This window comes from Lemur catta, chromosome 13 (genome assembly GCF_020740605.2).
Source record: "Lemur catta isolate mLemCat1 chromosome 13, mLemCat1.pri, whole genome shotgun sequence".
Lineage (NCBI taxonomy): Eukaryota > Metazoa > Chordata > Mammalia > Primates > Lemuridae > Lemur > Lemur catta.
Genome location: NC_059140.1, coordinates 12559551 through 12585272, shown reverse-complemented (window position 1 = coordinate 12585272; position 25722 = coordinate 12559551). Strand labels below are relative to the sequence as shown.

At 45.3% G+C, this 25722-nt stretch overlaps 2 protein-coding genes and 1 long non-coding RNA gene across 10 annotated transcripts in view; 2 read left to right on the top strand and 1 right to left on the bottom strand.

The window, feature by feature from the left end:
* The window catches only part of CARS2 (cysteinyl-tRNA synthetase 2, mitochondrial), a 54890-nt gene extending 45512 nt beyond the window's left edge, over nt 1–9378 (bottom strand). For 2 of the 6 annotated variants that reach the window (XM_045567327.1, XM_045567328.1), the window contains exons 1-3: nt 5425–5684; nt 5103–5153; nt 1340–1457 (exon numbers count right to left, since the gene is read on the bottom strand). In XM_045567327.1, coding sequence (XP_045423283.1) covers nt 1340–1457; nt 5103–5153; nt 5425–5645 — 390 coding nt within the window. In that variant the 5' untranslated portion in view covers nt 5646–5684. Of the gene's footprint in view, nt 1–1339; nt 1458–3566; nt 3664–5102; nt 5154–5424; nt 5685–9227 lie in introns of those variants that run through there. The other 4 variants (XM_045567329.1, XM_045567330.1, XM_045567332.1 and 1 more) reach the window with 3 other exon arrangements.
* On the top strand, nt 5773–7774 carry LOC123649308. The gene is made up of 2 exons (XR_006738960.1): nt 5773–6109; nt 7528–7774. It is a non-coding gene; the product is annotated as an uncharacterized LOC123649308 (long non-coding RNA).
* Nucleotides 9379–10086: 708 nt separating the features above from the next.
* ING1 (inhibitor of growth family member 1) lies at nt 10087–17187 on the top strand. 3 transcript variants are annotated; one of them, XM_045567145.1, is made up of 2 exons: nt 10087–10673; nt 16235–17187. In XM_045567145.1, exons 1-2 carry the CDS (start codon nt 10538–10540, stop codon nt 16936–16938), a joined length of 840 nt encoding a protein of 279 aa, XP_045423101.1. In that variant the 5' UTR covers nt 10087–10537; the 3' UTR covers nt 16939–17187. The 3 variants fall into 3 exon arrangements, with proteins under 3 accessions (XP_045423101.1, XP_045423102.1, XP_045423103.1); XM_045567146.1 differs by lacking the exon at nt 10087–10673 and adding an exon at nt 12218–12354; XM_045567147.1 differs by lacking the exon at nt 10087–10673 and adding an exon at nt 14112–14165.
* The last annotated feature ends 8535 nt before the right edge of the window (nt 17188–25722 follow it).

Sequence of the window (25722 nt, the reverse complement as noted above, 5' to 3'; positions counted from 1 at the left end):
GCCATTATAAGACAGTACACTGGGCAGTACCAAAAAGGGAAAGGCAAAGTCAAAGGACTCCCTAAAGCCCTTCTGGCAGGGCTGAAGTATAGGGCCCTGGGTCCCCAGCCACCTGGAAGAACCCAGGGAGACACCCCCAACATCTTGCCAGCCTGCCTGAGAGGTCACCTTCATCCACTGCATCTTCCTGAGGCTCCATGTGGGGCCAGACTCCACAGAAGCTCTCAACCTGCACAGGAAAGAGATACTTCTGCTACCTGCCACAGGTACTCAAGCCGTTCGCACCAGGCAGAGGGATCTTGCCTGGAAAGGGCTGAGGTTGGAAGCCCTGGGCGTGCTGCCCTGTCCCCAAAGGTCTGTATAGCCTGGAGACTCGGCTCAGCCTCCTGACACCTTCTGTAAGATGGGACACACCCAGTGGATGAACTCGGAGGGCCATCCTACACAGTGAGACCATTAGGGACATGAGACAGGGAACGCCTACAGACTGAAGGAGACTGAAGAGACATAACAGGATTCTAGAAGGGGTCCTGGATCAAAAAAGAGGTGCTGCAGGATGGGGCAACACCTGCATGGGGCCTGTGACTGACGGCCTTGTCACCAGCATTGGCTGCTGCATCAATGCCCAGCTCCTAAATGGGAGCATGGGGCCATGCACACAAGGGCCCTGTCCCTGCAGATGCACATGGAGCATGCCGGAAAAGTCTGAGGACAGAGGGAAGACGACAGTGACAATGGCAATGACAACAACCAGGAAATCCAGATAAAGGGGTGCAGGAGTTCTTTGTACTGTTCTTGCAATTTTTCTGTAGATCTGAAATTACTCCAAAAAAGTTTTTAAATTTTGAATAAAACGTGCTTTAAAAGGTGCAATGAAGTTTGCTCTCCCTAGCACACACGGGGGTTCTCAGACTCAAATGGTAATGAATGTAAAAGCTGTCAAGAGACACAGAAACTAAAGTCATCATTAGCTGAAATACGAGTATGTCCAGTGTCAAGGATCAGTGGGTCTGATCCCCTCAATAAAGAGAAGTAAGTTATTTCCCTTGGTGGCTGATCGGGCCAGGGCAGGGATTAAAGACTCGAGCCAGAAGCCCACCACAGAATGAGGCAAGGCATCAAAAGGCTTTGGCAACCACAATTCAATTTCCTTCACTAGGACAACAAAGATTACACTGATAACTTGTCATTGTTTCATGTCTTAAATTATACTCACTGGGCCACATATGGACAGTAGGCTGTGAGAACTACTTGTAAAATACAAATAAGAGCCACCGTCAGATAAGGGTCAGAACACTGATCAACAACGTTATCATAAACGTAAATCTTATCTGCTTACCTCATTGGCCCGTTGGATTATTTTGTCATCCACATCTGTAATACCCATCACCATGACTATGTTGCATCCAAAAACCTTGGTTAGGATCCTTCGAATTATATCAAATCTCACATATGAGCTGAAACAAAAAAAATCAGGATGTATTTAATACACAAAGTTGTCATTGTTATCTTATTAAAAAATGTGCTACATTTTAATATGCTGCTACATGACCTCAACTGTGTAACATGTTTGACAGTTTGAGCGGAGCTAGTAAAAGGAAAAGCCTCTTCACGGACTGGACACTGTGGGTCCAAATGAGAAAAGATATTGCACCAATTTCAGGGCACAATATTAGCATTTTTAGTTTTAGAGCTATTGTTTAAGTAAATTTATATCTGTTTGATCATATAAAAATTCACTCATATTACAATCTCACTAGGTAGTTAAAATACTAGAGCTTTTACCATTCCTGTTCATGTTCTAAAGAAATTCTAATTTTTCACTATGACAAAATAGATAAAAGCAAATAATGACAAATCTAGTGTAATCCCATTAAAGACATATAAGATTACTCCTAAGAATGTATACACCAACATAGACTATTAAAATGCCAGCTTACTTATATATTACATAGGGGCAACTCAGACTTTTAAAACCAAAGGGGTTAAAAATCCACTTAAAAATCTCAAGAATCTAGTTTCCCATAAAAGCAAGCTTAAAACTCAAGGTCAGCTAATCTCATGTTCATCTCTGTCATCCATATGGCCTCTCTAAATTTGAGTCCATAAAACTGTTACTGTATCGCTTTAATCTCCCCCCACCCTCAACATAGCTGAGGCCAAATCTCGAATCCAGTGACAAAGCTATCTTCAAAACTCCTTGCCAAGATATGTAACCTCTTAAAGTCTTAGTCTGCTTACTTACAAATTGGGCAAAATTCCAGTAACCCACAGGATCACTGTGTACAATCTTAGAGCCTGTGCAGCACTAATTCTAAAAACACAAGCTGTTATTGCTATTATCATCACTATGCCCTTCATTAGTCTCGAGTTTGGAGACTCTACAAGAAATGAGATTTAAAAGAAAAATTAACAGGAGCCTAAAGCAAATGAAAACAAGAATCAAATCACACTCTTGGCCCAGAGGAGCTCAGGCCGTCCCAGAAGTGCCCTTCCTGGCCTTCAGCAACTTGAGGCTCCCAGATGCTGTGGGTGGGCTGAGTACACAGTGGCATGCACACACACCCCCTGCAGGCATCTGGCACCAGGAGACCTAAGCTTCCTTCTGTGACTCCACTGTGACTGTGTGACTGCCAGGCAGGCTCTTTCTGTTCTGGTCCCAGCCCTCCAGCTCCATCAAGGTAGGATGCGCATCTGGATTATGATGGCTGCGCATGTGGATGATGACGGCTAAGACTATTGTCAGTGCTAAGAGTCTTCACTCAAGACACTCCAGTGTGACTCCATCTACTGTGAGATAAAACCCAAATCCTTTCGGCCAGAAAATACAACACCCTCCCCAATCTGGCCACAACCAACCCCTCCTACCTCTTCCCCATCTCCTCTCCCCTATTTAAGCCAAACTGGCCAATGTGTTCCCTCCCCAAAAAGGATTTGCACCCCTCTGCCAACCTCTTCTGGAAACATCAGAGGCCGTATTTCGGGATGTCTTTTTCTGCTGAACTAAGCCCTAGGCATCCTCCACGTTCTCGCTAAAATTCTGCCCTTTGAAGCAGGCACTGCCCTGTCGGAGCTGAAAAATTCAATGATTGAGCAAATAACCACTGAAGCAGTTGCAGAACTGAGACGACTGAGGAAAGGTGGGGAAGGAAGATAGTAGGTAAGGCAGAGCACAGGTGGGGCAGGGACGCCCTCCCCACTGGGGAGAGGACACACCAGCGGAGAGTCCCAGCCCCTGGGAAAGCCCCACGTGGATGGAGCTTACAACATTCATTCAGCCGCGCACTTAAGACTTGTACTGTTTTCTGTATTTGTAAGGGCAAATACAAATTAAAACTGTAAAACTAGATTCTCCTAGCTGGAAATAAGGGAAGAGACTCCTTTTCAATGTATGTAAATCTTTTAAATGGCCAAAATAAGCCTCCAGCCAGTCTCACAACTCAGGAAATTTTGAAAACCTAGAAACCATCTCTGAAATGTAATAAAGGAAGACAATGCCCCATTTCCCAGTGTGGGGGAGGAGATGGACCTAACTTGTCATCTGACTCCAAATTGTTAAAACCCACCTAAAACAATGCGTTGTGCTGTGGTCTGAAAGTCCGTGTCCATACCAAATTCACGTGTTGAATCCTAACCCCAAGGTGATGGTATTGGGAAGTGGGGCCTTTGGGAGGTGATTAGGTCCTGGGGCAGAGATGGGATCAGTTATAAAAGAGAGCTGAGAGCCTCCCTCACCCCTGCCCCTTACACCACGTGAGGACACAGCGAGAAGGCACCAGCAGGCAGGCCCTCATGAGATACTGAATTTGCCAGTGCCTTGATCTTCTCAGCCCCAGAACAACGAGAAGTAAATTTCTGTTTATAAGCCACCCAGTATTTTGGTATTTTGTTATATTGGCTCAAATGGATTAAGACAGGTGGCATCCCCAAAGTTCTTTGAAAGGGTGAAATTTCTTTCTGTCTTTGCAATCATTCCCTTCTGGCTTACTGCTTATTCAATAAGAAAATCATTTTCTTTTTCCTCTACCTTTGGGGAGATTCCACAGGTTGGAAGGATATTTGGTTTTTAATATTTCCCCAACATATTTTGTAATTCAAAAAAACATCAAAATATGCTTTTGATAATTAACTATGAGTTAGCCCAAAGGGAAGGGGGAAAAAAATAATTCCTAGACTATTTCATTTTTGTTATAAGAAAACTCATAAAAAGTTCCCATCTTGCTGGGTGATATATCACCTTTTTAAAAGTGTACAGAGTAAATGTAACTTTTTACTTTTAGTCTAGGTCTGAACAATAAATACGAACTTAAAAAATGTATAAAAAGTCATTTTCATATACTGTATTTTGTAAATATACAAAATATTAGGAAACTTTGACAAACATAGGAAGCACTATGTCTTATGGTCAAGAAGTCAAGAAAGCAAACTCTTGGCAGTCAGAGAAACCATCTTCACCCAAGTTCCAACACTTCCTAAACGTGTGACCTTGGGAAAGTCACTTATCCTCAGTAATTGTGGAGCCTTATGACACGTCGAATATCAGGTATGCTGTTAAGCAGCACTTTGTGGGCATTATTTATTAAAATTGTTGTGAGGATTCAGAAAGATGGATACTATTATCTTCTCCGTCTCCAAGCAACAGCGACTTGTCCAAGGCTGGGAAGCTAATGAGGGTGAGCACCGGAGTTGACTCTGGCCAGCTGGACTCCCTGGAAAGATCCCTTTTTGTTGGTGGTGGTGCTTCTTAAAAATGTTATACTTCTCTTTGTTTTCTTAAAGTTTTCTTTATATCAACAAAGCAAAGGCAAATAAATGGAAAGACCTCTTAATGTCACTAAATCCACTAACAAAACAGGTAATTTTTCATTGTTTCACATTGCCTCCCTAAGTTTCCTCCCCTATAAAATGGGTATAAATGCTCAGAATCCCTCTAAGAACCAAATGAGACTATAACATGTGTGCTTCCCACAATGCCTGGCATGTAGTGATTACTCAGGACCCTTAAGTTGCCACTTGAGGGATGAAAAAAACCTGCAAAAGGCTTATCCTTTCCAAAATAAATGGTTCCCTGAAATGTGAAAATTCGAATCCAGGAAACTCACCAAGCATGGCCCAGGTGTGCATGATCATACACAGTTGGTCCACAGCTATACCTACGAACAAAGTTAAAATCCAAGTGAAACATATTTGCAAGAAAGAGCATTCAACTGTTATAATGATCATATAATCACTATTTTTTTTAAAGTAACCTCTTGTAGGGGACGCACAGCCGAGGTACCATACCTAAACCGCTCAATTCGCACCCGAACCTGTGTCTGCAGTACACACACCCCAGCGTTGGGGACCACTCCCCGCGAGCCCAGTAGTGCCAAGACAGCTGAGGCCCCGCGCCGCCCTACGCCGCCCGCGCCCGCGCACACGCACCAGGAGGCGGCTCCAGCGCATGCCACGATCAGGGGCTCCTTCCTCTTGGTGAGGCTGTTGTACACCTGCACGCCCGTGTCCTGGCCCGCGGGCCGCAACCAGGCCCGCTCGCGGCCTCCACTCGCCACCCGGCCCGCGTGCCCGAGCCGCCCGGCTCTCCCGAGGCCCAGCGCAGCCCGGAGCAGCTGGGCGCCCAGGCCGGGATCGCGCGTCCGCAGCATAACCGCGGCCCGCGCCGGCGACAGCAACAGGGCGGAGCCGCGAGCAGGAGCAGCCCCTGCTCCCGGTCCCGCCCTCGCCGCCCAGGCCCTGCCTGCGCCCCGCCCACTCCCGGAAGAGACCGTCAGCAAGCGGAGCCCCGTCGGCCCTGGCCTGCGCCCTCCCCTGCGGGGGTGGGGACAGGGGCCCGAGGGGCCGAGGGCAGGGCGGGCACCCGGAGGCCGCAGGAAGAGGCGGGTCGCGCGCTACCTTCTTGCTGGCGCGGGCGAGCTGGGCCTCTGAGCGGTCCTGGGGCGAGCGTTCACGGCGCCGGCGCGCGCCGCCGGGACCTCGCCAGTCCGCGAGGCATGTCTGCACCCCAGAGCACGGATTGCGCCCCGGTACACACAGCACGTGTGCACCCCAACACTCTGTCCTGGAATCTCGGGATTCAACGACCAAAGCCAGGAACCTACCGATTCATCAAGTATGTGAAGCTGCAAATGTCTGCTTGGGATTCATGTTAAGGTTAAAAGTTCTATCATCCCGTATCTTGAGAACCCATTCAAATTTTCTCGACCAATGTGCCCCTACTGGGATCTTGCAATATAGTGTCTACGCCTCGCACCCCCCCCCCAAAAAAAAACCGTCTTGCTTTTGCAGTACTCAAAACAGCAGAGGTTCCTCCGTTCTTTTAGTTTGCTTCGATGTCCCATTGAAAAGCAAATGATTGAGACAAACAAGTGTGTTCCTAGAGTACTTAATGTTTTCTGAGTATCCTGGAGTCCAATTCTACAATTCTGTCTCGAGCTAGACTGTAGTCTAATGTAAAGCTGTTCTAATGTATAAGGCTAAAATGTTAGATGGAACTTCTTCAGAATTAGGAGACCCTATACTGTACGTCAGTGCTAACCACTCATGTTCCCAACTACTCTAAATTCTCCTGGAATATCACTTTGTCACTGCCAGTGCAGTACTTTTTTATTTTGTAATTGTCTTGTTTCTAGTGCAATGTGTGTTTCTCTCCTGAGTACTCTAGATTGTAAATTCTTTTGCACTTCTCACTGTATCCTGCACTAAATTCAGAAAAGGGCTTGTTGAATGTTATTGAATTAATCCCTCATGAAATCCACCTGTTGTGCAGGTGGGAGGAAATCTGGGCAGTGAAATACCTGGTAGAGAAGCTCTGATTCAGATATTAGAAGTGCCATTAAAAATGGCAAATGAACAAAAAGCTTGGCTACAATCTGTGAGAACACTAGGAATGGAAGGAAAGAGCTAAAGTCGAAATTTGGAAACATGTATGGTAACACTGAAGACCAAATGTACACATGAATCTGGATAGCAGGCATATTTGAATTGGCCATAGAAAATCCTGACTTTAAATTAACAATGGCATCTTCTGTCTTCAGAAAATTGGTCACATATGTGTTCAGCCCTTCGCTGGCAGCAATTCTATGCTTTCCTGAGACTTTGGAGGATCATCAAAACAGTGACAAACATAACCCATTATTTAATGATTATTACAAATATGACTCCTTTTGCATACTGTATATTAAGGTAAAGTAAAATGGGAAGATTTAGTAGCATATATACCAAAAAAGAGGATGCTCTTAACTTGAAGTCATCTCCCCAATCTAGTTCAGAACAAGGAAGTGTATTAAAATTAGGGACTCCAAAATATCACAAATGCCATTTTTTTAATACTTAATGACAACAACCAAATGTAGTTCTCAGTATTCCATTTTCTTTCAAGGTAAAATCTTGTAAATCTAAAGTAGAGTAGATTATGGCAGCATACTGTATAGGGCTTTTCAAGCTTAAGATGAATGACTTAGCATTTATTTTTAAGCACCTCAAAACATAAATAGTTGTATGTTCATCTGTTATCTTTTATTCCCATAGGTTTGAGCATCTCCAGCTGAACTAAAAATATAATTTTTGGAAAAAGTTTTAACATCTATTTTTGTAATACACCACAAGAAGCAAAATTGAAACAGCCAAGATTCTTCAGCGTTTCTTCAAAATTAAGCACTTTTCCTTAGTGGCATATTTAAGTATGTTTTATCTACTGGCCTTCTAAGCTTGTTAAGAAAACTGAAGAAAACCACAATGTAAAGCCAATAAAAAAATAAAATTTTCTGACTTTTTAGTCCAAGAGGTGAATTAAAAGTTTTACAGAATATAAGTTCCTTATTCATTACTGTCTCCCCAGCGTAAAAAGGCATTTTTCACATTCAGCGTTGTACCCCCTCTATACACTCTATTCCACGTTTCTGTTTCCACAGAACGTTATAGTCTTTTGCGAAGACCAACGGCCAATAAATGTTGGGAGAAATGAAACTTTACTCATTTGCTTTTAACTGGGCCAAGACCGGAAGAAGTGTGAATCTATAAGTAAAACTAATAACTATTTCTCCAAATATCAAAGCGAACGCTCTCCTGATGTAGGGGTAAGATGCAAGTGCTTAAGAGTGAAGATTAAATCCACTTCAGAGTGTAAACAGTAGTCGTCATTTATCACTGCAGCAACGTTCCAATGTGAACAATCTAATTCCAAATAAAAAACAGGTCGATTTAGTCTCATTTGCTGTACTGACATCCGTATCATAAAATATAAATCGCTGGAATGAACTGCAGTTAATCTATTTACTGGGTTAATCTGAAATGTTACTGTATTGCACAGAATACTTTTTAAAATTTTCAAATGGTTTCAAATGTCATGCAGTGTTTCATCGAAAACGTAACACCAGAATATGCAGCCATTTAAACTGCAATTATTTTGTCTAAGGTAGTGTATCCTGTTTCGCAACAGGATGAACCCGAGAAATACAAACTGAAAGCCGACACTGTCCAAATTAAGAGAGCAAGAAAAATGGAGAACTGCGCTAGCGCTGAGCTGACAGAGACATTACAAGGGCTGGGGGTTGAGCTTAGCTCACAGAACACCATATACAGTATCACCGACCCGACTCTCCGAGAAAGATAAAATCTGACGGGAAGGCTTAAAGACTAGGCACGGCTCTCCAACCCGGCGGAAAAAAGACGATACAAATAGCAAGACAGAGGAGGGCTCAAAGCAGAAGCAAACCAGGGAAACAGCGGCAGCCAGGCGTGGCCAGCGCGGCTCTCGGGACGACCCCGGAGAGGCCCTCGGGAGCCACAGCCAGGCCAGGTCCACGGCCGAGCTGTACCCGCGGCGGCCGGGCGAACAGGGACAAAGGCGGGAGCGCCCGGCCTCGGCGTGGCGAGCGTAACCACGCCCCGGGGCCGTTCCTCCACCGGAACGGGGCGGAGCCTGCGGTCGGGGCCCGTCGTCTAGGCAACGGGTGCGCTCGGCGTCCGGGCTTTTCAGAAAGCCGTAAATCCGGGAGTTTTGGGCGGGGAGAGGAGCTCTGGGGGAGGGACCCCGGTCGCTGGCCAGCCGGACGCCCCCTTGGTTTGGGCGTCCTCCCAAGTGCGGGGAGCGGACTCGAAGCGCACTTCATGGCATGGGACGGGGAAGGGGCAAGGGTCTAGGGAAAGCGTCGCTTCCACGGGCCTGCCCTCTGCGGGGACTAGACCCTGGGGAGCAGCATCCCTCTTGGGGCCCTTTGTCTCCAAACCTTTCCAAACTGGGCTCCGGGAGGCGACACAAAGGGAGGGAGGTGACGAGCAACGCAGGCGCGGAAGCCGCCGAGGCTGCTGGGAGTGGTAGTACGGCCGCGTAATCCTAGGTCTGCTCCCGCGCGGGCCCGCGGCCGCGGCTTTGAGGCCTCAGGGGGGACAAGCGCGCATGCGCCACCACTTCCGCCCGTGCTGCGCCCCGCCCTCTCTTTCCGCCTCCCAGACGACCTGGGTTTCTAATAGTAAGAGGCTGGGAGGAGGTACCCAGGGTCACTCCGCCTTCTCTTCGTCTTCATTGGGCTGCCAAGGTAAGGGCGGCAGGTCTATTGGCTGCTGGGGCTGCCAGTTCTGTTCTAGGCCGTACTTATATCGCGCTGCCGGGCGACTACCGGGGAGAGGGGTTGAGGGTAGACGGGGTGATGGTCTGTGCATGTTGAGGTTTTGGAGGCGGCAGTCCCGCAGCCCACTCGGTACCGGGCGGATTTTCACCGAAGCAGGCCTCCACCCCTCGTTCCCCGGGGGGCGTGCAGCGTCACCCAACAGGCTCTGCCACCAAGTGCCAAACTCCTAGTAAAGTTTGCGCCTCGCCGGCTGCCCCCGCCGGCTGCCCCCGCCCCGGCGGCTCTGCCGCTGTCCCCCTCAGCGACCCTCCCCCCCGGCAAAAGTGACGGGCGAGGCCACGCCTCCGCGCGGGCCGTCCTCTGGGCCCCGCCGTCCCCCAGGCCCGGGACGGTGAGGGGCGTGAATGCGGCGGGGGGCGGGGCCGCCGCCAGAGGGGGGAAAGCGGGCGGGGGGCGGGGCGCATGCGCGCTGCGCCGCGGGGCTGAATGTTTCCCAAGTGTTTGAAACTGGTATTTGGGTTTTCCACGTTGGACAAGTGCGGCGCGGCGGGCGGCGGAGCGCGCCCCTTCCCGCTGCCTGCTCCGCTGCGCTCTCCTCCCCGGCCTGACGGGCGGGTGGGCGGTGGCGGCCGCGGCGCTCGGCCCTCTCCCGCCGGTGTGTGCGCGCTCGTACGCGCGGCCCCCAGCGCCCGCCCCGCCGCCTGGGAGGGGGCCTGCGCGGCCGGCTGGGGCGTGCGCCCGGGTAGCCACCGCCACCGCGGCCCGCGCCCGCAGGCGCCGGGGTCCCCGCGGCCCCGGAGGCGGCGCGGCCGGCTCGGCAGATGTAGCCGCCGGGCCGGGGCCGGATCCGGCGGGGGGGCGCCGGGAGAGCGAGGGCTTTGCATTTTGCAGTGCTATTTTTTGAGGGGGGCGGGGGGTGAAGGAAGCGGAAAGCCGCGCCGAGTCGCCGGGGACCTCCGGGGTGAACCATGTTGAGTCCTGCCAACGGGGAGCAGGTCCACCTGGTGAACTATGTGGAGGACTACCTGGACTCCATCGAGTCTCTGCCTTTCGACTTGCAGAGAAACGTCTCGCTGATGCGGGAGATCGACGCGAAATACCAAGGTACGGCCGGGTGATGGATGGGCGGGGGCGGCCGCTTCCATCCCCGCGGGTCCGGGCTCGCCGCGGGCCGGGCCGGTCCGGTCCTGCTGGGGACTGGAGGACGCGGCCAGCTCCGCAGCGGCGGCCCTCGACTGGGGCAGGAACAAAAGGTCTGGGCGCCTTTGATTCGCCAAGGTCCTTGTGTGCAAAGCCCGGGACACGGAGGAGGAAGGAGGCACGAGAGGTCTCGCTGCAAGGCTGGGCGACCAAAGCGCTCTTTGTAGTGAAGTGATGAGGCGGGTGCTGCGGGGGAGGGGGCGGCGGGTCTAAACTGTGTCCTCTAGGAAGGGGCGCAGATTACGGCGCGAGATGGAGGGATGTGCCGGCGCTTGGGGCTGCAGGGCGCGGAGACCGGGCTGCTGGAGGGGGGCGGCTGCGGGCCAGGGGGTTCGCGGACCTGCTGCGTCGATCCGGAGCGCCGCTGCTCCCCCGGCCCCTCGTCGCCACCCCCCACCCAGTCCTGAATCCGAGTGTTACATAAAGTATGGGGTACTCGGCTTGGGGTAGCTCGGCCGCCCCCGCCCAGCCCCCTCCGGCCCTCCCTTGGCGCTGGACGCGGAGTAGGGGCCGACCGAGAGGGGCGACGCCGCCGGGTGTAGTTTGCGGAGGACGTGGGCTTTTCTCTGTGCAGTGGGGAAGGGAAGGGGAGGAGCGGAGGCGGGGAAGGCGCCCATCTGCGCGGCGCTCGGGGGGCGCGGGCAGATTGCTGGCAAGGAGAGGAACGTGGCAGGTGAGAGAACCTGTGGGTCCTTCTCTGCAGCCGCGGCCGCCCAGAGTATCAGAGAGAGGTGGAAGGCTCGTGTCCTCCGGGAATTGTTGGCTGTTGGGGAAACTTTCCTGCGAGGTCAGGCAAAGCTTTGGGGGCTGCGTTTTGAATGTGGATCGTCGCTCGGAGTTTACAAATGTTTACAGGGCTGCGCAGCAGGGAAACGGAAGAGTTGGGGGAGGGTGAAAAAAAAAAAATCGACCGCTCTCTCCACAGCACACCAAATCCTCCGGCGGGGAAAGCGCCCCTGCGCGCTCTACCCGCGACGCAGCTTCGCAGTGATTTTTTATAGGAGTCTCATTAGCATATTGCGGAACGTCCCGCCTTGGCCTCACTATGATTGGTTTTGACGTTCCCTGTGGAATGTCCTTATCCGCCTGCTGTGGAGCGATTCGTCGCTGGGCCGGATGAGGGTGTGCCTTGTGCAGTGACTGGCATGGATCTGTGTTTCCGCTGCCTTCTTTTTTTCTCTTTCGGAGAGGGGCGGGGTGCAGGGAGGAGGTCGAGTTGATTTGAATGTCTTCAGGTCGCCCGGCCTCAGGCCTTGGATTGGCCCTTGATGCTGCTGGGGCGGGACGTGCTTTCGGGCCCTGCCCTGTGATTGGCGCTCCGCCTGGCCGCCGCCCTCCGGTCCGGCGATCCTCATAGGTGGCAGCTCTAGGGGCGGGGCTTTGCCCCCTCCTTATTGGCGGGAGGCCCGGCGAGTGCCCCACCGAGCTCGGTCACTTCCGGCCGCGGGGCAATGGTGCCTGCCGCGGGCTGGTGGTGCGGCTCGGGCCGCCCGCCCGCCCTGGCAACCCGCAGGACAGGCCCGCAGAGGGCCCTGGGCCACCTCTCTACTGATCTGAGGGTGCGGCCGCGCGTGGCCGGGAGAGCGTGAGTGACCGCGGGCGTGTCTCCGCTCGGGGTCCCGGCTCTGGGGCTTTTCTAGAAGAGGGTCCCGGGACTGAACGGGCCCGCCCCGCTGTGAACGGAAAGGGAGTGGGGACCGGGAAGATACCGAGCGTTTGGCGATTAAGAAAAAGAACAAGTGTGCGGGGCGGGGTTCGCCTTCCCCGGCGTTAAGACGACGAAAAAGTTGGCTTTTATAATATTCTGACATCCATGGCAGTATACCCTCAAAACCTCTTTATTCCTCTTGTCACTGTGGAGAGCCTGGCTTGCTGCTTCAGAGTCAAAAATTCTTTCTTCCGGTTAACCTGGGATAATATACTTTTTTGGCTTCAGAGAATATCGCAGTCTTGTCCCCCGCTGTGCGTTTCTGCCGGTGCAGCTGGGAGAGTGTGGAGCTCACACATCTTTCATGGTGACGATCGTCACTCATCCAGTTGAATTTCGCTGTAAATGTTGGGATGTGCCGCACAGTTCGAAAAGATTAAGCTTTTATATGTGCAGAACTACTCTGTGGCAAGTCAAACTTGGTTAACAGTCTTTTGCTTAGTACATATCAATTATAGATTAATCCATAAGGATGGATTATAATTAGTTTACCAATTTTAAACGGTATTTGAGTTTGCTTGAATCATTTTTCAAGTATTTTATAAAAATACCCACCCGCAGGGAAGCCTGCCTCATAAAGAACTTCAGTGCAACCTTCATGTAAAATTAAAGTGTATTTTTGATAATTGGACAAACCAAATTAAATTTTGGTACAATCTCATTTGATCCTTAAATTCTTTCCATACGTTGTTGCTTTCCGATGGTAAGGTTGGTGTGGGACAGGTTTAGAAGAGTCAGCAGCAGTTTTTCTGAAGCTGAGCTGATGGAACTGAAGCAGCAGAGAGTGGCAGGATGCCTTCCTATTATTTAGTAGTGGTGTTACCGTTCATGCTTGTAAATATTTGTACCTACTGGCATTTATTGATAGAGCACTTTACTTGGGGCATCTAAGAATATATGCCATTGTGTAGGTAACAGAATTACCTCTTGGTAATTTTGTTATTGGGGTATTTGTTTATCTTCCAACAAGTGAGGCTTCAGCTGTATGTAAGCTTGCATGTGATCTAAAAGAAGCTGTATGTTTACTAAATTTTAAATTAGCAATATGGTAGAATTGTTCTTTTCTATGAAATACCAGCATTGTCTTTAGAAATTTGATTACAGATTAAACCAAATCATACCATTTTGTAACTTGTGTTCCATTTAAAAATAAATGACACAAACTTATATTTTAACATTTATGATAAATAAATTGGATAAATTGATAGTAGTTGGATAAGTTGAGCACAACTGTTTATTTTCAGGATTAATTACTCTAAGAGACTGAGACTATGGCATTCCTCCTTTCTGGTGGCAGTTTCCCTTGTTCTCTAGGAAGTATCTTCAGAGATGTCATTAGTTTGAGAGTGACAACTGAAAGGAGTGACTGAGGCAAGGATCTCTATTACTGGAAGTTTATTAAGCCAGCTTTAGGCAAAGGGGGTGGAGTGGGGGGTCAGTGGAGATGCAAGCCACAGATGTGTCTGTAACTTTTTTCCAAAGAGGTTTTTAGGATGTTTAGTATCTAGACATTTGGGGGTGGGGTAGGGGCAGTGGGGGGGGGGGGTGTCTGTGGCCTGGGAGTTGAGTAACACAAGTCATTACATTCTTGAAAGACTTTAGTTAGTGCCCAGGAAATCTACATTTTACATAAGCTAAGGTGAATGTTTGAAGAGAAAAGGGGAGTAAAGGAAGAATCAATTATTTGGGTAAGTGGAGGAATGATTGATGTCATACAGTCTCTGGTTTGTACTTGGGAAGATTTAGCTTGTAAACAGCATCATCAGTGTGGAATCAAACAGACTTTAGTGTTAGAAGCTAGGCTCAGACTTCAGGCCGGAGGCCAGCAAAGAGTTTCCTTATGAATGATCTGTGGGGGCAGTCCTTCCTAGATGCCTTGAGGCCTTTTACCTTTCAGTGAGTATCTGGCTAATGCATAGTGTTCATAACAGTGATTCATTTGGAAGGGGGTGTTTGCATGACTCAGCTGCCAGGCTTCACCTTCCCTTTGTATAAGGAGTTTGGTGGGGGGGGTCCTGAGGTTTTTATTTTCCTTTATAAGACTATAGCCTAGAAGAGAATACTTACTATTATATTTAGGCAAGCTTCAGTATTGGCCTAAGTTCATAGGATTTACTCTAGTGTTGGTGTACATCTTATACTACTTGGGGATAAGATGTAGAAAGGGTGGTGGCAATGTTTTAGACACTCCCTCCCATTCTCATCCCTCTCCACACACTTCCTAGTTGGAAAGCAGTGTAGCTGCCTTGTTTTAAGAGGTGCAAAAGAATTTTAGGAGAAAAATTAATTTAATGGTTACCATTTGAGAAAAATAACTCTGGAAATTTCTGTGTATTTAAATAGACTTTGGCAAAACTATTTACTTGCTTTATTTCAATTAGGTTATTTAAAAGCTTTTATTCTTGAGAAATTGCCTAATTACACTTGGCAAATTACATTTTAAAATCACATACAGTCTCTTCTAACCTGACTAAGAACGTTTGAATTTAATACTGAAGGTTTTTAATTTGTTTTTTATAATGTTTTAAAATCTGTTGACTTTTATAGATATGAAGATAGTGTTTTAAGCAGTAGATGGAAAAGTAAAATCTGTCACCTTTGTTTTAAAGCGGGGCAAAGTTGTCTGGTTTATTGTGACCAAACCATTCTTGTCTTTACTAATTAGAGGGATAACATGCTAAAATAAACATACAATAACTGATAAACTGAGAACCTCGGTCACAAAGTCATTTAGACATGGCCTATTAATCCCATTCTTTAACCACAGAGAGCTATTATATAAATTTATATACATTCTCTAATAGGATATTCTAGATGTTGTTACATTAAAATAAAAAGAATAAAGGTATTTTTTAATTTGAATAAAATATTCAAAAAAGTGATGGAGAGTTCATGATGGTTGCCAGAGGCTGGGAAGAGTAGTAGGGAGGGGGGTGGGTAAAGTGGGGATGGTTAATGGGCACAAAAATACAGTTAGATAGAAAGAACAATATTTGACAGCACAACAAAGTGACTATAATCAACAATAAGTTAGGGTATACTTTAAAGAGTAGAATTGGAATGTTCTTAACACAGAGAAATGATAAATGCCTGAGGTAACAGATACCCCAATTTCCCTGATTTGATTAATGCACATTGTATGCTTGTATCAAAACATCATATGTACCTATAAAGATATACAACTATTATGTACCCATAATAATTAAAAACAAAATAAATAAGATATGTAAAAATATAAATGATTTATAATAAATAATTAAAATTTTATGTGCTCATATATAATGTAATGAATTTAGTATTACTACATAATTATAAATAATTTTATTCAAATAAAAATATTTTAACAAAAATGGCAATATAGGACATAATCATTAATGTAATAGAAAATAATAAAAATTTGGGTCCAAGTGCTTTAGCTAATTTGAACTTTTCCCCTTAATTACCTCAGGAGTATTTGTCACCCATGCTTCTGAACTGCATACAGAGTCCCTTGGGGTGCTTAGAGTAGCACTTTGCTAAATGGATCTGTGTTGGCATTTGTATTTAGTTTCAGAGATTTTTTCAGTAGGAAAAGAAAGTCCTCCAGAAAGGCTTATAAGTTGTAAGATTTTTATATGGGGAAGCCTTGCATTGGTCATTTTGATACTTTGCAATTACTTTTTTATAGACTAGGCAATTAAAGTCTTATTTAATTGGCGTGAATGTCTTCACTAGTGCTCACAGCATGGATGTGTAATGCATGTCTCTTCATTTGTAGAAATCCTGAAGGAGCTGGATGACTATTACGAGAAGTTTAAACGGGAGACGGACGGCACGCAGAAGAGGCGGATGTTACACTGCATTCAGAGAGCCCTGATCCGGAGCCAGGAGCTGGGCGACGAGAAGATCCAGATCGTGAGCCAGATGGTGGAGCTGGTTGAGAACCGGGCCAGACAGGTGGACAGTCACGTGGAACTCTTCGAGGCGCATCAGGAGGTGGGCGACGCCACTGGCAACAGCGGCAAAGCCGGCCAAGACAAGTCGAAGAATGAGACAATCACGCAGGCAGAAAAGCCAAATAACAAGAGATCCCGGCGACAGCGCAACAACGAGAATCGAGAGAATGCGTCTAATAATCATGACCACGACGACATCACCTCAGGAACGCCCAAGGAGAAGAAAGCAAAAACCTCAAAGAAAAAGAAACGCTCCAAGGCCAAAGCAGAGAGGGAGGCATCCCCCGCAGACCTGCCCATCGACCCCAACGAGCCGACGTACTGTCTGTGCAATCAGGTCTCCTATGGAGAGATGATCGGCTGTGACAACGACGAGTGCCCCATTGAGTGGTTCCACTTCTCATGCGTGGGCCTCAACCATAAACCAAAGGGCAAGTGGTACTGTCCCAAATGTCGAGGGGAAAGTGAGAAAACAATGGACAAAGCACTGGAGAAATCCAAAAAAGAGAGGGCTTATAACAGGTAGTTTGTGGACATTCATTGAGGAGTGAGAAGAGCAGAACAAACCAGTGTATTTATTATGTTGCCACCTTTGTTGAGGTGTAAGGATTGTAAAATGTATATTTTTAAAGAATGTTAGAAAAGGGGCCATTCCTTTTATAGGGGTGGCAGTGATTCCTTGGCCTTTTGTTTTTATTGGTACACATGTGTAACAAAGTGGTCTGTGGATCAGCATTTTAGAAACTCCAAATATAGGTTTGAATTAAACATTTAAGTATGTCTCAGACTGATTTTTTTTGGGGGGGGGAATGACTAAAAGCAACCTAACATTAAACGTGGAAAGAAAAGATTTAGCTATTTTCTTCTAATGAAAGTACTGTTATTACTTTATGAAAATTTTTTTTAAATTAGCCAAGTTGCCAAAAATACAGCTGATGGTAAATTTGTTTCTTGCTACTATAATGTGTATCCATAAAACAATTCAATAACAAAGGTTTAAAGTTCAAAGATTATTTTTAAAAAGGTAAATGGTTAAATTTTACGTGACAAATATTTTGTACACTGGCCCGTTCCCCAGACGGCCATTTTTAAATGATTGGGTACATTTTTACTAAACAGAAGTGGTCTAGTCATGGAACTCCCAATCATGCTTTTGCTATCACAAATCACAGTGTAGTCATCTTTAATTTATATAAGGTGTATAAATGTACATTTCCAAGTGAACTTGCACTTGCTGTATTATAATTGGAAGTACAGCCAGATGCTATTGTGAAACTAAAGTGTGCTTCCTGCTGTATGTTTGAGAGCTGTACAGATTTTACGTCAAGAAATAAATGAAACTTGGCCAGTTTGTTTCTCTAGCGGTATATTTAATTTTGACATAAGTAACTTAAAAAGTTTTGTCTTAAAAATTTAAATACCAGCAGTTTAGACAAAGCCTTAAGCAAATTTTGTATTATTGTTCTCACTTAATAATGAAGTAGAAGTTACCTAATGCCAGCACATAAATAAATGTGAAGAGAATATGTATTTAGACCAAGGATCAGGAAATTACTGCCTACCCATCAATCCAGCCCACCACCATAATTGTACAGCCTGTGAACTAAGAATGGTCTTTACATTTTTAAATGGCTAAAAAAAAAAAAAATCATTGCAGGACACATGAAAAAATACAAAATTTAAATGCTTGTGTCCATAAATAAAGCTTCATTAGAACACAGCCATGCTTGTTTGGGTATGTATTGTGTGTGGCTGCTTTTGCAAAACGGCAGAGTTGAATAGTTGCAGCAGAGACCATTTGGCCTGAAAAGCAAAAACTACTTTCTGGCCCTGTGCAGAAATAGTTTTGTGACCTCTGATTTAGACTAGCATCTAGCATTGATTTGTGTCATTAACTGCCCACATATTGAAAGGGTCAGTGGAATTTCCATTTCTAACTGATAGATGGTTCATTTTGACTTCTAAAATGGTGAAATTGGTTTCTCTCCATAGTTTGTTTCACAGTCCCTGTGAAGCTACTACAAGGAAGAATTGAGTAATGTCACTGTAGGATCTAAGTATCTTTGTGGTATGTATTTATTATAAGTGAAACAGTAAGTTGTTTTCTGATTGGCTTATTTTTTTTAAGACAGAATCTCACTCTGTCACTGGGGCTAGAGTGCAGCAGAGCGTCATAGCTCACTGCAACCTCAAACTCTTGGGCTCACGCGATCCTCCTACCTCAGCCTCCTGGATAGATGGGACTACAAGTGTGTGCCACCATGCCCAGCTAAGTTTTTCTATTTTTAGTAGAGACAGGGTTTCACTGTTGCTCAGGCTGGTCTCGAACTCCTGACCTCAAGAATCTGGAGTGTTTAAATTTGATGAGATTTACCCTGACAAATAATGAACAAAAAGTTTACCATATGAAAATAAGTGAGAATTAAAATACTTGATAAAAATTCAATAGCAATAAAAATAGTTTAAAAATCTTTGCTTATATGAAATTCTATGCTAATTTTTCACTTCTATTTTAATTGGAGCTAATAATGAAAACGAAGTTACAGGAGTGAAGATTCAGTGGAATGCAGTTGGTAATATTGGATTTCTTCATAGTTATTCAGTTTTGGTGTAGACAACTATGTAGTGAAGAGGGACAAACAGAGGCCAAACTTGCTGTGTAGGAACCCCACTTTGTCCCTCAGGTGGTTGGTTTGAATAAGTTGCTTAACTCTTGATCTGCAGTTCTTCAGTTATTAAATATCTGTTTCGTATAGGATGGTTCTGAGAAATGAGGTTTAGTGAATAAGAGACTAGCATGTAGTTATTCAAATGTTGGATATTTTTTTCCCCAGCTTTAATGAAGTTTCTAATAAGGACAAATGACTAGCCAATTTTTTCTTTTGAAAAATGTATACAATACAGAGTCGAATTTCATTCGATTTGAGAGTTTTAAATCACTTTTGTTAATGCCATGGACAGTAAAAAAAGTAAGTACTTAGAACGCTTAAGATTTAGGATTTAGATCATGATTAGATACAATAGAAAGATCATGGTAACCCCGGAACTGAATTCTTTTTGAAAAATAGATTAGTGAAAAGCTATCTAACGTAAAACAGTTGCTTATATTTTAGAATTTCAGTATATACTTTTATAATAACAAAGTTATTACAGTTCAGATAAAAGGTTTAAAATGTTTCCATTATCATATAATACTTTATATTTTAAACTGAACTAAGGAAACTTCATACCTTCAATCAGGTATTTATGGAGCAGCTGTGGTGCTCCTGGGGCCGAGGGTAGGGGTGGGGAGGGGTCCTCCAGGTGTCACAAACCCACAGGGACTTGCCTTCCAGTGACTGGGACGTTGGCCAGTGGTTCTTTGGTGTGATTAGAGCTATGCAAGTCGTCGCTACCTGAGACTATCAGTAGTTGGCAATGCTAAAGTAATAAAGCATTTATCAAAGTAAAAGCCATTTCATAGTACTATATACTATTTTTGAAAGAGTAGACGTTTATTTGAAATATCACATGTAGTGTTCCAGGTAAAATGTATTAAAAGCTTTTATTAGGCAAAGTGATTAAAGCTTAGTCTGTGCACTTTTAAAGACACAATGAGCTCTTGTAGGAGGTCTAGCTTTCCTTGTTTGTTCCATCTAAAGTGATTTATGATTCTAGAATCACCAGCGTATGTGGAGCAGGACTTCACTGCAATCATCAGCCTCCCTGTTTTAGCTTGTCCATTCCTCTTTAATCCCCGAGTCCAGGTGGTTTTAGGCGGTCTGGGAGGTAGACTTCTGGATTTTTTTAGTCTGGAAACATTGGTGGTCCATGACTGCTGTTTTTTAGGCACCGTGTTCTCTCGTCACCCTGTCTCATCCTGAGTGTATGTGGAGGGCTCAGGAAGTCACAGTCATGGCAAACAGTGGGACAGCAAATACGGGTCGTGCTGCCAAGTCAAAGCAGCCTCTTGAGGTTTGCATGAGGGCTTTGTTTCAGAATATTTAACTATTCAGTTTTAACCCCCCAAACCCAACACACAAGTGTGCTGTACCCCCCTCGTCCCAAAAAGGATGACAGGAAATACATAAGTGGAATGAAGAAAAGTATTAGGTCAGTGCTCTTTTCTTAACTCAAATACTTCATATTACCTGATTTTGTTCATAAAGATGTGGTTGGTATTTTCCCAATATAAAAGGAAGTTATTACAAACGGAGTGACAGGTTAACTCTTGATTTGTACCATTCAGTGCTTCAGTAAAGTAGAACTTTTTTACTGAAAGAGAAAATGGCTTGTTTAAGCAAGCCAACTTTAAATAAAGGTGTCCAGCATCACTAGCGTGTGCAAATACAGCCACCATTTATCATCTGCTATGTGTAGACACTGTGCGAGGGACTTTGTGTACTTACTGTTAAATCTTTATAGCAGTCCTGCCACAGAGAGGCTGTCATTCCCGGTGAAGGTGCTGAGATTCAGGTGAGGGGCGTGGCAGGCACGAGGCCACACACCCTGCACCTGGCACCGAGGTTGCTGTCTTCCACCTCCACCACCGCCCTGCGCCAGGAGACCTGCCTAATGGTCAAGACCCATTGATGGGTCATGTGACAAGTCAGGAGCAGTGCTGCCCTTCTCCCAGCTCTATGGAGTAGAGAATTATCCTTGTTTCATGATGAGAAAACTGTAGAAAATGGAAGAAACGCACATAGTCTCACAGGAGTAGAGCTGCAATAGGCGCCCAGGATGGTTGGAGTCTGAGGGCTTAATGCTGGGCTCTTCTGCCTGATTAAAAGGATCTGCAAGAACCACAAATACCTGTGCTACGGAGTGCTACTTACGCATCTGATTTTCCTCTAGGTAAACCAGGCACTGCTAAAGTTTCTTGTGTAAATTTCAGGACTGTAGTTTACCCACAGGGTTTTAAGCAATTTACCAGGGGCAGCATGCCATGCTACAAATCAGCACGAGGCTTAAAGTCAGAAGGTTTGAATTGGGACTAGTTTATCACATACGCTGTAACCTCAAGGATATCCCTCTTCTGAGCCCAAAGTAAGGACGTGATAATGCCTGTCCCATGTTCAGAGGATCATCCAGGATGATGTCTGAAGGTGCTTTATAAATACTAAAGTACCATACAAATAATGATTTGAGTGATATTTTTGGCCAATTATTGATTATTCTAGTTTAACAGATGTATTATTAAAAAATGGACTAGAGATTTCTGTACAGCTGAAGAGAATCGAGTCCAGCCTTGGCATAAACTAGTCACTTACTGTTTCATGCTGCATAAGGGACACGTCTACAGCTGCTTTTCCATAAATGAGACCATTTCTCTGTAGAAAACAAAAGTAGAGAAATTGAATTTTTATTTTTAGCGGCAATCAAAGCCTATTAAACCTCTTGTTGACTCACCTTTTGGTTGAATTTGAGAGCAGGCACAAAATCTAGTTCAGCCTCTTCAATGTGGAGGTGAGGAAACTGAGGCCAGAAATGGTGCAGCCACTCACTGGAGGGCACCGTGCGACCTGGCGGAGGGGCCCAGTCCCACTGCCCCAGGCTGGCGTGCCTCGCTGTGCCAGGCAGTGGGCCTGGCCTCGTCCATGCAGGCCTTGGGCACTGGGCTCTTTTCATGATGATCTGTAGGCCTTTAATCAATACCTGTTGAGGGAAAAATGAATCCAAGAATTAGCATTTGAAAATGAGACATTTTCTAACTTCCAAACCAGTTATAAAAACACACCAGGCTGGGCGTGGTAATCCTAACACTCTGGGAGGCCGAGGCGGGTGGATCGCTTGAGGTCAGGAGTTCGAGACCAGCCTGAGCAAGAGCGAGACCCTGTCTCTACTAAAAATAGAAAGAAATTATCTGGCCAACTAAAAATATATATAGAAAAAATTAGCCGGGCACGGTGGTGCATGCCTGTAGTCCCAGCTACTCGGGAGGCTGAGGCAGTAGGATTGCTCAAGCCCAGGAATTTGAGGTTGCTGTGAGCTAGGCTGACGCCATGCCACTCACTCTAGCCTGGGCAACAAAGTGAGACTCTGTCTTAAAAAAAAAAAAAAAACACGTAAAAGGGAATTTCAAATTGATTTGTTGTGAAGCGAATATTTTTAGATAACTGTATAGGCGATCAGAAATGCAATATTGCTAAATGGTTAATATTTGAGACATTAATGTGGCTAGATTTTGATCACCCAATTTAATATTTCCTATTATAAAATTTTATAAAAACAAATGTAAATAATTATTCATGGGGTCTGTTAACAACTTATCCATTTATAAAGATTCTCAGAAATCACTTGCTGTCTTCCAAATTGTTTATTTTACATAAGAAATTGCTTGATAAATATTTGTTTCCTGTATTATTTTATTTAAGCATCTTTTGGTTGAAAGTAACAGTAATCGACTGACTCTGCCTTAAACAAAAACAAGAAAGATAAGAGAAGTCTCAGAAAATTCAGGAACAGGAGCAGCAATGAGCGCAGGCCAGCAAGGATTTCTCTGCAGCACAAGTGTGTTGAGACACGGTTTCTTTGGCCCAGGTGGAGACAGATCCATGTGACAGGCCATGACCAAGGGGCAGACGGCGTGATGGACACTGAGCTTCTGGCCTTTGCCTTGGACAGTAGGGTGCTATGTTGGAGTAAGCCTTTCCGTCTCTAAAATCCTCCTTGCCCTGGCAGGTGCCAAGCGTAACATGGATGGTGCTATTGCCACCATGGCAACGAGACTGGATCTGGCTTCATTCTTTCCCCATTAATTGGAAAGTGCTCACGGAATAAAAATTAATTTTTGTGTTTTAAGGTAAGGAAAAATTAGGTGGAGGAGGGGAAATTATTATTCTATGGTCAATAAACATGATTCTCAAAATATTTCTGATTCTTGGCATCGATCTGCTCCATAAACATGAAAAATTAGAACTTGACTGACAGTGAAATACTTTCATGACACAAAGATCTTCAATAAAATATCAGGTAGTTAAAAGTGAAAATACACGAGGATGAATGTCCCTGGTATTTTTCACAGCTTGTCATTCAATGTGAAATCTGACAAGGAGTATTTCACTTTGCAAATTTTGAAACCACCTCCACCCAACCAAGAAGCTTAATTCCTTAGTAATCAACAAGGGGAATGTTCAGAATGAAAAGGTGAGCAGTTGAGAACCCAACCTACAGACGTGAAAACTGGGTTGAGCTGCAGAGGGAAGGATGAGAACAGAATGTGTGAGGATAAATATGAAACAGCTTGCGGGGCTCACTGCGTATTACTCTATTTCAGAAACTACCTAGAAAGTTCAAGGTAAAGTGAGCACTTCGTTATCCTTTATTAAGCTCTGACAGAACACTGGTGTGATGCAAATCTTAGATAAGGTTACAATTCCTGCCACTGAAGTTGCAATTTTTGAAAAATATTAGACAACTGAATAGACCATGGAATAGCAAATTTAATAATACCAGCAAAACTGGAAGTGGCAGGATTATTGTAATTACTGCAGTAAATACCTTCAGCAAGCAAAATACATGGACTGACTTACTAATTTTATTTCCTCTTAAATTCCTATAAGTTTACTTTGTATTAACAGTATGACTCTTGTGACAATTTTATTTATGTTTTTTAATATCTGGCATAGGAAAGATGCTAATGGATGGTATTTCTGGCTTTACCATGAAGTTGTCACACTGGAGCATTCATGGGATAAAAAATTGTTCCATTACCAAGGACATTATGTTCCCCTCTTCAGTGATGGGCAACTTGGAATCTTTTTATAGTTGAAGGTCAGGCCAACATTCCTTAAGTGCAAAGAAAGTGGAGCGTTAACCCTAGAAACAAAGATCTGGACAATAGCATCAAATGGATACCACTTGGCATGCTCAATCTTACAGAAGCCACGAAGCACTTCTGATTAATGTGGTGGACTGAGTTAGTCCCTAAACATGTAGACATGCTGGATAAAATACGGGAGAAGGAAAAAGTTTTAAATATGTACCCAAGAGCAAACACAAGAAAGTGACTTCCCCATATGGCAAAGCAAAAGAAACGAGACCAAAAATAGTAAGCAGTGGCTGAAGAGGCAGGCCTGTGACCGAGGCCTGGTCCATCAAAACGCCCCACCCTCCTGGCCACAGTGACAAGTGTAAGCATGGGCAGGTACCCACATCAATCACTACCTGCCTTTCCTGGGACTACCAGCAAAATCCCTTGTCTTTTCATTGGAGGGGCTAAGCTCTAAGCACGGAGGTCTGGGACTTCTGGTGGTCGTCCTACCCACCTCGTAGAGAGAGTCTGCCTGGAAGATGGGGAGAAATAGAGTGTGCTAGTGGCCTGCTTGGAACCCCTAAAGCCCCGTGAACTCCCAAACAGCCAGTTATGTCAAGTTGGGTTTACAAATGTTTTTCTGTGAAATGACACACACCTCTATGGTGCTTTTAATATGTGCACAAATCTCACACTCCAGTCAAAGGGTGGAGCCCGTTCTCTAGAAACTCCTTAAGAAAAGAAAGAGTAGAGCTAGTTTCTGTCCCCTCAACTGTGGATGAGCATTTGTGCTGCTTCTCAGGGAGAATGCAGGGGATACAAACCCATGAGGCTCCGAGGCAGGATTAGACCAAGCAGAGCCACTGCTGACTGATCCCTTCCTCTCTACGGATGGTCACCCTCAGGTCACGGCCACCTGGGAAGACCACACACTGCTGTTTCAGCCACTGCTTCTGCTGAGGTCCCAACCAGCAGAAGCGTGCCAGCCTGCCAGTGACACCAGCCCCAGTCCCTGCTGATGCCCAGTGGGACAGAAATACGCTGTGCCTTCCCACCCCAGCCCAAACTACAAATTCATAAGCAAGTTAAATGTCATTGTGTTAAGCCATTACATTGTGGGTGGATTGTTATGTTGCAGTAGATAACCAGAGCCGGGTAGAGTTGCTTTGCTTTGCCTTCTACATCAGTGACACCATGCCTTGTGTATTGATCTTCAACAAGCTGGGTTTTTTCCTGTGTAACACTTTGCCCTGGAGATCCTTCCATATCCATACATAAAGATTAATTAACATGCTATTAATTACTGTAAACAATTATGTCCTGTGGATATGCCATATTTACGCAAATACTCCTCTACTGGTCACCAATTAGACTGTTTCACATTTCTGTTTATGGCAAACCACTCTGAGATGAATATGTTTGTATGGTCTCATTCTGCACATGAGTGAGTATTCTCTATGTTTGATACATAGAAATGAAATTTTAGCAAAAAAGGTTTTCACACTATCTTTCTGCCAAATTGCCAGGAAAAAAACCTGTGCCTTCTTACACTTCTGCCACAATATGTGAGAATACTTA

Coding starts and splice junctions, on each gene's coding strand:
- ING1 (XM_045567145.1), top strand. CDS start 10,538: ATGTTGAGTCCTGCCAACGGGGAGCAGGTCCACCTGGTGAACTATGTG. Junction 10,674..16,234: donor GATCGACGCGAAATACCAAG/GTACGGCCGGGT, acceptor CTTCATTTGTAG/AAATCCTGAAGGAGCTGGAT.